Genomic DNA, 11,024 nt, shown 5'->3' with positions numbered 1-11,024 from the left:
ACTTTGGTAGGTCCTCACACATCACTGTGAACGTAGTCTAGAATTCCTTTCAGATTGTGAATTCTTGGACCAAATTTTACCCTCTTCGCTTGCCTGAACACAATGTTCATGTAATTCCATTTTGTAAGAATTTGCACCTTTCAACAAGCCTTGCTTCGCCAATGTCTGCAAAGCTTTTTCACCAGCATGTCACAATCGCATATGCCATAATCTGGTAGCCTCTGAATCTACATCTTTTGTAGAAACTGTTGATGTTGATCCAATAACTGTACTTCCATTTAAAAAGTACAAGTTATTTCTTCTTGTGCCTTTTATCACCGTCAATTGCCCAGCTACTACCTTTAGTAATCCATCTTTCAAAGTGATTGTGAGCCCTTTAGATTCTAGAGCCCCTAATGAGATGAGATTTTTCTTCAAGTTAGGTACGTAGCGAACATCTGTCAAGACTTGGATTGAGCCGTCATGATTCTTCAATTGGACTGTACCCACTCCTATTGTCTTACAAGCACTATCATTGCCCATAAGAACAATTCCACCTTCTAGCTCTTTAAGACTAGAAAACCAGTCCTTATTAGGACACATATGGTAAGTACATCCTGAATCCAAAATCCACTCATCCGTTTGACATGCCATTGCCATGCCAACCAAACTAAAGTCTGACTCCTCATCATGCTCCGCTACATATGCATTAGAAATAGCCTTGCCCTTTTGTAGCTTAGGACAATTCTTTTTCCAATGCCTTTTTTTACGGAAAAAGGCACATTCATCTTTGGCGGGTCTTCCTTTGGACTTTCCCCTTCTACCAGATTTGCTGCTGTGTGAACGACCTCTTACTGTTAAGACTTCTACAGTTGTATCTCTATGATCTCTTTTATCTTTCTTTCGAGTCTCAGATCTATACAACGCACTACAGACTGCATCAATTGTGATCGTGTCCTTCCCATGAAGCAATATGGTGGTAAGATGATCATATTCATCAGGAAGGGAATTCAACAACAATAATGCCTTGTCTTCATCTTCAAATTTCTCATCCAAATTTAGCAAGTCTGCTAAAATTTTATTGAATGAGTTCACATGGTCATTCATCGACATACCGGTGCATACGTGAATCGATAAAGTTTCTTTTTCATATAAAGCCTATTTTAAGACTTTTCATTAGAAACTTTTCTTCCAAAGTGTATCCCATAACTTCTTCACGATATCTCCCTCATGCAGTACTTCGCTCTTTGGCCAAACATAGGCGGATTGTACCACACACGCTCTATTGATCTTGGCCCACTCCTTGTCATCCATCTTGTCGTTTTTCTTCAAGGGCTATATCTAGCTCTTTGCGACATAAGACATCCAGATCTCACATTGCCACATACCAAAATTATTGGTACCGTCAAATTTCTCTACTTCAAATTTTGCATTTGTCACAGAGTCCTTGTCGATGACGATGTTGCCGCCATTTTTCTCCTCAATCCCAACTCATCAGATATCGTGAACGAAGACCGTATATGTGAATAGTGCCATATACGTGAATAGTATCGTATACGTGAATAGTACTGTAAACGATCGTATTCTCTAAGTACGAATCTGGCTCTGATACCAATTGTTGCGCGGAAGCGTGTGAAAGAGTAAAATTATTGTACTAAAAAATCACACTAAGTTCAATTCCTAGGAAAGAGAGGTGGATCACGAGGATCACTTAAGTACCAAGTCTTTCCTAGCCAGAATATCCCTTTATCGTAATTTAATAGCACAATAAATCACTACAATCACATTCACAAAATATGAACAATAAATAGTAAAGAACACCAGAATTTTAACGAGGTTCGGCAAATCTTGCCTACGTCCTCGGGCACTACCAAATATATTTCACTCCAAAATACAAGTGAAACTTTACAAATAGGGAGAGAGAACAATGCCTTAAGTAGAGAATGGCAAATATGGGATGATTAGAATCAGCAAAGGTTAGGCCTATTTATAGTTGAGGTTCAAGGATCTCACATTGCCACATACCAAAATTATTGGTACCGTCAAATTTCTTTACTTCAAATTTTGCATTTGTCACAGTAGTCCTTGCTGATGACGATGCTGTTGCCATTTTTCTCCTCAATCCCAACTACTGTATACGTGAACAGTACCGTATATGTGAATAGTGCCATATAAGTGAATAGTACTGTAAACGGTCGTATTCTCCAAGTACGAATCTGACTCTGATACCAATTGTTGCGCGAAAGCGTGTGAAAGAGTAAAATTATTGTACTAAAAAATCACACTAAGTTTAATTCCTAAGAAAGAGAGGTGGATCACGAGGATCACTTAAGTACCAAGTCTTTCCTAGCCAGAATATCCCTTTATCGTAATTTAATAGCACAATAAATCACTACAATCACATTCACAAAATATGAACAATAAATAGTAAAGAACACCAGAATTTTAACGAGGTTCGGCAAATCTTGCCTACGTCCTCGGGCACTACCAAATATATTTCACTCCAAAATACAAGTGAAATTTTACAAATAGGGAGAGAGAACAATGCCTTAAGTAGAGAATGGCAAATGTGGGATGATTAGAATGAGCAAAGGTTAGGCCTATTTATAGTTGAGGTTCAAGGGCCACCTTGCAAAGTCCCTATTCACTTAGGGACCAAAAATTGCTATTATTCCATGCCCAACACTAAATAAATATTTGGTGCCCATAACTTTGACCTTTCTAAGGGATGGGTAGGTATGAGAAATGTATGGGCAAGGTATGGGCAAGGGATAGGTATATTCTAATAGATGGATAAGAGAATATCGAGTATAGCTCCATTCACCGTAGATAGCATGGTGTGTTTGAATTTGTTTAAAATTGAAAATTTGTGCTTATTAGTAAAGATATTGATGTATCAATTAATACATTATGAATAAATATTTGCATTTTGTAAAACACAAGAATGTCATGGAATTAGGTTATATTTAATATATGTTTACTTTTATACACTCTCATATATTGAGATCAAAAGTTCTGAAATTTTATAGAAAAGTTCAATCTATTATTTCTTGTGTCAATGATATTTTATTAAGTGTAGATGGTTTAACCTAATGTTTGTAGTTAATTTCACATAATGTAAGTAGATCCATCCTTATAAAAAATTGCATTATTTAATTAAAATACTTACAATTATGTGATATTATTCGAAAATGCATGCATGGCTTTCTTTTTCTTTTCCAAAAGCAGAAGGCAACCAATGGCTCTTTCTTATCGTCTATGGTTAAGTGATTTGGACTTGAACAAGGTTAAAGAGACAAACAAAAGCAAATTACATTTAGTCTTCCTGCATTGAAACAAACACCAATTTACACATTGCTAATACATCGAAACAAACCCTTAATAGAGATCCCGAAGACTAAAGCATGAAACTAGTTCAACAAACCTAATTTACTAATTATCAAAAAGAAAAGAGATTAAGGGATCTAGCCTTTTGGCTGCGTGAAGTCTCCAATTTTGATTTTCTAATTTCCTATGCTTTTTATGTTGTTGGTGGTGCTGGAAAAGGTGTCCACTGATGTGCTTGGATCAATAGTAGGATAACTCAGTCCAGTAGTATCTGAATCTAATAACCCTACTCTGCAAACATTTGAATCCAACTCCGAATCCACTTCTGATTCATCGTCGAATTCCACGTCGGGAGCAACTGGGAACACTATATCCGGGTATCTACATTCACTTGCGGGATCCATCTTCGACATCTCGGCATCAGCAGCCTTTTGCAACTCTATAGCAAACCCCAACCTTTCCATCACATCATTCATTGATGGCCTATCGGTTCCCACCTCTGCTATGCAACTTTCTGCAATTTCGACAAAAACCTTAAAGCACTCTGGAGCTATCTTTCCAATCAAATATGGATCAATAATCTTGTACAGTGTCCCATCTGCAATGCATTGTTTGGCCCAATGTGCCAGGCTCATTTGAGCTTCAGGCAATTTCGTATTCACAGCTTTTCTTGCACATAGGACTTCAAATAACACAACACCAAATGCATATACATCTGATTTTTCGGTTAATTTATGACCCCGAGCATACTCCGGGTCCATGTAGCCGCGGGTGCCCTTTATTCCAGTTATTATCACCTTGTCTTTGGGGTCTTCTTTCGACAACCCAAAATCCGAAACCTTGGCAATAAACTTATCATCTAGGAGAATGTTGCTTGTCTTCACATCACGGTGGATAACAGTATGCCTCACTTCTGTATGAAGATAATTCAATCCAGTTGCAGCTCCCTTGCAAATCTCAAGCCTTTGCTTCCATGTGAGAGGATCATAGGCAAAGCTAGTACCGTAAAGATGATCCGAGAGAGTCCCATTACTCATAAAATCATACACCAGAATCATCTCTCGTTTCTCATTGCAGTATCCGATTAAGGACACCAAATGAACATGGCGGAGCTGAGACAACATCTCAATCTCTGTCAAGAACTCTCGAATACCTTGACTGGATTCTGGATTTAGGCGCTTGATTGCAACTATCATTTCACCTTCATCCATGAAACCTTTGAATACTTTCCCAAACCCACCTTTCCCAACAACTAAATCATCATGGAAATTGTTGGTAGCAGCTTTGACCTCATCCAGTGAAAAATGGCGGCATAGTTCATCTGGTAACAGTGAGGTCCTTGTGGATTTCCCTTCGTTTTGATTTACCCACCAGCAAAGCCAACTTGTGCCCTTTCTCTGCCGCCGAACAACCATGCAAACCAATAAAGAAATTATGGCAATCAAACCAGCCGCACATCCAATACAAACAATTAGCAAGCTTCTCTTCTTGGATTTTGCACCTGCAGAATTGGACGAATCCGAAGGTGGTGGTGGAGCCACCCGTAGTTCAGGGTTTGGTTCGCCCAAATTGCCATCAGAGTTGCTTAATTTGAACACTTCAATCCCATTTAAGATAACATCATAGTACTTAAGATGATGAATAGGATGCAAATCTATGGTGATGTACTCCTTTGATACAAACATGACATAATCCTTAAAAACGGGAACTCTGGCATGCCCGGTCCACATAATCACATCAGCGTTTTCCTCAGCCGTCTGACTGTTTATAAAGACCTTAAACGTCCGGTCTCCCGGAGAGTTTATCAGATCTTGGGGTTCACAGAAATGAAGCCTCACCATATACTTGAATCCCGAACCCACGGGCAATCTCCATGATAAGTTATGCTTCTCGTTGTACGCAAGACTAGGCCCCATTGTCCGTGCAGTCCGATAAACCATCTCCGGTGCCGTATATCTCGGAATCATTGTGTAGTTGATTGGCACGGAGGTGTTGACAGTGACATAGCTATTTTTTGTCATGTAAAAAAAGTCATCGGACCAAAGCCTGAAAAGGCCAGTATCATCGATGGGCGAAAGGGATTGGCCCCCAACATTCAATCGATACGCCATCTCAAGTGCGGTGACATTCTCAACAGGGAATGGATAACTCTGACCGACGAAAGGGACATACCGTGAGTCAGGCGGTGTGTAGTAAAGATTGGTAGGCATCGACACGATCTCGATTCCATTGATGAAAGCGTAAGTATCGTTTGAAGCACTACGAGATGGAGTGAAAACAAGGTCCAACACCTCATTATCTTCCACGTTCAAACAGAATTCTCTGGGAAACGAATTTCTCCCCTTTGAATCTGCAACAAGGGAAGCACTGAAATTTTTTAGCAAAGTGAAAGAACCAGCTTTGACAGAGAAAAAGGCCTTGGATCTGTCGTATTCTTTATAGGACGCTGGATGGAAGTAGAGACGAACGAATTTCTGGCCTGGAGTAACAGGGAAAGTGTACTTGAATTTGGAACGGGAAACTCGGGCCGTCATATAAGGCACGGTTTCGGAACCGTCTTGAGTATCAGCTTCGTAGGCTTGCGATTTGTTGTGGGATGATTCGAAAGGTCCAAATTTTGAGTTCTTGTCTGCTGCCCAAGATCTGCCATCATTAGCTAATAAGTCGGTTGTAGCTCCACAATTCAGGGTGATATTATCCGTTGGAACGTATGCAGGCTGCTCTGATGCAACAAAAATGGCTGACTGAAGGATGGTTATGAGAATTATTACCGAGTACTTCTCCATGGAAACAAGTGAAAACTGACTATGAGTATATTTGTCTATGTAAATATCTGTTGATGGAATGGGAACATGTTTTATCACTATATTTGCAAATTCAGCTTTTTCTTTACACGTTAAGAGTCTTTTTTTTTTTCTCTTTTTTTAATTTTTATATATATTGCTTCAAATTAAAGCTAGATGATTGGAAAGTTATATAGAAAAGGTAGTCGCGAAGCTCGTTTGAATTAAAGATATTTTCACAAATAAGATTTGACCGAAGGTCAACCACTTAACTAATTGATTTAAAATAGGACAACTTACTATTTGGTATCTGTACTTTTATAAAATATATAATGTGATATATGTATTTTGAAAATGTTTAATTTGGTACCAACTATTATTATGTGTTATTATGATATTAGTTTTAACAACCTTAATGAATCGTTAAATTAACCAATGAAAATTCGACATGCAGACTTTTTTTTTAAATTATCAAGTCTACATGAATAATATAATGTTATGTGAAAAATCAAATAAAAATTAAATTAAATTAAAAATAAATAAGCATGTGATTAATAAAAAAAAGTGAATACTAAACTTACATGAAAGTACTTTTACTTTTTATGTATAATAAAATATTATTTAAATATAAATTAAAAATACTATTTCAAATGAAAAACCCTTTGAAGAAGATGACCATATACTTAAATGGAGAAGATGAAGTTTTACTTATGTAAATTTAGTATTTACTTTTTTTATTAATCATATGTTTAGATTTGTTTTGAATTTAATTTATTACTTTTTAATTATTCACATAATGTTATATTATTCATGTGGACTTAATGATTTGGAGGAAAAATTTTACATGTCAAATTTTTTGATGGTTTAGCAATTCACTAACGATGTTAACATCAAGTACCATAATAAAACACATATTGATAGTTCATGTACCACATTGGACATTTTATGAAAGTACAGTATCATAATAAAATATATATTAATAGTTCAAATACTACATTAGATATTTTCAAAGTACAAGTACTACATTGAACATTTATGAAAGTACATGTACTAAATGTGATATTATCTTGATCAAAATTAAATGTACGGTTCAAAAGTTAAAATCAACTTAAATTTAAAAGAATTATCAAACTTTTTAAAAATTTTATCTAAACTGCAATGAGGCCTTGGTGTGGTTGGTCAAGGTGGAGGTTTTTAGTATTTGAGAAAGTCCAAGTCTTATTATGTGTAATTATGATGTGTGGGTATTTTGTCACATTATGTGTGTATGCCATGTATGAGTTTTGGCTGATTCTTTTCAATTCTTTACCCATGGTGTTTTATACTATTTTGATTCTAAGAGTTATAATTACTCGAACTATTATTTATATTTATATTATTGTTGTGAATATATTATATTTGTACTTTAAACTTTCAAAAACTATTATGTACTTAAACGAAGCCAGCAACTTGATCTATTAAATGATGCATTTGATCATTTTAACTAGGTTTAATTTATTAACAAGCCTTCAAATTATACCATTTATTTTGGTTAAGTAATTAATTTTTCTTTATCGAACTAGATACTTAGATTATAATTTTATTGTAATGATTCGATTTTAGACGGTGTCAAAAAATGTAGTTTCAGAATTTAATTCCTAAACCGAGTCAATAAAAATATAAATAGAAGGATTTACAATGTTAGTAAAAATATATTAAATAACAGTTCAAAAATTAACTCGAAAAAATTGTTAATTAAGCTTTAAGGACTAATTTGTAAAAGTCTCGTCGTTATAAAATTTTAATTTTGAAAATACTTGATGGCCTAATTGGCAATCAACCAAAGGATTTAATGATTATTTAACCATTAAATTTTTATGAGAAAGTGGATCAGCGCAATCATTTCCATCCATTTTTAAGCATGTTAATTAATGATTATTATCAAATGTTAGATAATTAAGTAAGCTTAATTATCTTTAATTGCGAGTAAAAAAACAAAACAAGTGGGAAAGAGAATAAGATCTTATTCTTTAGAATTGTGTTGTCCATACCTAGAGAAGAAGAAGAAAAACCTTTCAAGCTTTTTAACAAAAATTGATTTAAATTAGCTAAGATAAGAGAGGTTTTCCTAGATGATTTTTATAGAATTTTAATCATCTAAGCCTATTAAGTCATGCCCAAGCATTTGATTATTCAATCTACAAGTTTAGTTGCCATTAGTTAATAATGATGAAATTAGACTTGAAATTGATAGAAATTTAGTTGTTAAACTTAGATTTTACTAATACTGTATAAGAATATAGTGGAATTAGCTTAGAATTCAAGGTTTAGTTAACTTTGACATTAGGGACTAAATTGAATAAATTGAAAGTTGTTAAGAAATTATGCTATAGATTAGAAGTATAAAGTCCCTAATGAAAGACTATGAAATTAGATTATGATTCTATATTAAATATTGAAAAATATGAACATTTCAGATACAAGGGCTAAAATAAATAAAATGAATAAAATGTAAAATATGTTTGATTATATATTTTTGTGTTTGGGTGAAAACTAATATCATTTTCATAATTGAATTATCGAATGTAGCTAAAGACACCATCAATCCGTCTCGAGATAAATGAAAGACGAAATTTGTAGATGTAACACTCCTAACCCGTATCCGTCACCAGAATAGGATTATAGAGCATTACTGGATTTTACATTTCAAAACAAACAAAAATTTTTAAACATTTTAATTCATATCATTATTCATAGCAAAGCCAATTAATAGCATGCATATCGTCCCTTATACGAGCCTTTGAGGCCCTAAAAACACATTAGAAACAAGTTGGGACTAAATCGAAAACATATCAAATTTTTCAAAAAAGGATGAAAATTTTTAAAATTGACCCCATGGCCGTGTGACTCACACGGCTGAGACACACGCCCATGTCTCAAGCCATGTGAGCATTCAAAATGGGGACACCGGTCGTGTCCCAACCCGTGTAACTCTCTGAATTGGGTCACACGGCCAATCTACATACCCGTATGTCTGGCCATGTACCCTTCGAAATGGCCTCACACACTCGTGTGCCAGGCCGTGTAACTACTTGACTTGCAACCCTTTGAAAGCTATAGGGGACACACGACTGTGTTTCCTGGCCGTGTGTCACACACGGCTGACACACACGCCTGTGTCTCTGGCCGTGTGGACTAAAAGTAGGCTACCTCCAAGCCAATTGTCTCACCCAAACATGCACATGCCTATAGCCAATTTGGTATATATAATCAAGCATCCCAAAGTGCATTAAATCATGCAACATCAAGCTATCCAAATAAGATACATATGCATACAACCAATATGCCTAAAATGACACCTTAATCATAACAATTAAACTTGTATAACCATATGCATAGTTTAGCCAAAAGTTCAACCAACTTATCACTAAGTTTATGCCAAAACATACCACTTTATTTATCAATCCAATTCATACCAAAAGTGCCAAATTTACTATTTAACATTTAGCACCTTAAGCCATATATATCAACTACATTACCTATATACGCATACCATAGGAAATACTCTTGAGCCAAAAATAGGCCCTTATCAGGAAACTCATCCTTTATAGGAGTGTCCTCACAATGTGTTTTAACTTACTCAAGTGGTCAACCACCAAATTTTCACATCCCTTATTATCTCGAATCTTGATGTCGAATTCTTGGAGTAGTAAAATCCACCTAATGAGCCTTAGTTTCGCTTCCTTTTTTGCGATCAAATACTTGAGAGTTGTATGGTAAAAAAAATATCCATTTTAGATCCTAATAGATAAGACCGAAATTTATCCAAAGCAAATACAATAGCTAAAAGTTCTTTTTCTATGGTAGTGTAATTGATTTGTGCAACATCTAAGGTTTTTGAGGCATAACAAATAACGTGGAGCTCTCTATCTATCTTTTTCCCCAACATGGCACCCACACTTTGGTCACTTGCATTGCACATGATTTCAATGAGATAATTTCAATTTGACACTTGTACTATAGGAGCGGAGACCAACTTCTATTTGAGTGTGTCAAAAGCCTCCTTGCATTTGAGGCTGAACTCAAATTACGATCCTTTTTCAATAATTCCCATAGTGGTTCAACTACTTTTGAGAAGTTCTTTATAAAGCGTTTGTAAAATCTTGCATGGCCAAGGAAAGAACAAATTTCCCTTACAGTTAAGGGATATGGCAAATAATTTATAATATCAGTTTTGGCCTTATTGACCTCAATCCCTTTACCTGAAACTATATGTCCTAGAATTAAACCTTTGTCTACCATAAAATGACATTTCTCGTAATTCAAGACAAGATTAATTTTTTTGTATCTATTTAATATTTTTGTGAGGTTTTTAAGGCATTCATCAAAAGAGTCCCCATGTACAGTAAAATCATCCATAAAAAATTCAATAATGTTTTCTACTTATTTAGAAAATATACTCATCATGCATCTTTTGAAGGTTGTCAATGCGTTACAAAGTCCAACTGGCATCCTAGTATACACAAATATGCTGAATGGGCATGTGAAAGTGGTCCTTTCTTGGTCCTCGAGTGCGACTAGGATTTGAAAAAAACCTGAATATCCATCAAGATAGCAATAATTAGTTTTTCCAGCTAAATGTTCAAATATATGGTTTATAAAAGGAAGAGAGAAATGGTCTTTTCTAGTATAAGAATTTAACTTCTTCTAATCAATGCAGACACGTCACCCATTCTGCACTTATTTGGGTACTAGATCACCCTTAGCTGTAACAGCCCAAAATTGACCCTAGTCGGAATGTGGTTTCGGGACCACAAAACCGAGGCATAAAAATAATTAAAAATTTATTTTGATGCCTATAATATGTGTGTGCTCATGTATGACATTTTATGATGATTGATTTAGTGTTATAAAGGTGAATTTCACTAGAAAGGACTTGTGTGAGAAAATTTAGAA

The 11,024-nt window shown here is 35.2% G+C and overlaps 1 protein-coding gene across 1 annotated transcript; it reads right to left on the bottom strand.

Annotated features, from left to right (window-relative positions):
- Positions 1 to 3,289: 3,289 nt before the first annotated feature.
- LOC108480370 (receptor-like protein kinase FERONIA) lies at positions 3,290 to 6,272 on the bottom strand. Its single transcript, XM_017783352.2, has one exon. The coding sequence runs from the start codon at positions 6,090 to 6,092 to the stop codon at positions 3,483 to 3,485; it is 2,610 nt and encodes an 869-aa protein (XP_017638841.1). The 5' UTR covers positions 6,093 to 6,272; the 3' UTR covers positions 3,290 to 3,482.
- Between the last annotated feature and the right edge of the window lie 4,752 nt (positions 6,273 to 11,024).

Source organism: Gossypium arboreum, chromosome 7 (genome assembly GCF_025698485.1).
Source record: "Gossypium arboreum isolate Shixiya-1 chromosome 7, ASM2569848v2, whole genome shotgun sequence".
In the NCBI taxonomy this organism is placed as follows: Eukaryota; Viridiplantae; Streptophyta; class Magnoliopsida; order Malvales; family Malvaceae; genus Gossypium; species Gossypium arboreum.
Note: the sequence above shows the minus strand (reverse complement) of the source record. Positions and strands in the feature narration are given on the sequence as shown.

What these genes read in the sequence shown, in the direction of transcription:
- LOC108480370 (XM_017783352.2), bottom strand. Translation starts at nt 6,092, where the DNA reads ATGGAGAAGTACTCGGTAATAATTCTCATAACCATCCTTCAGTCAGCC.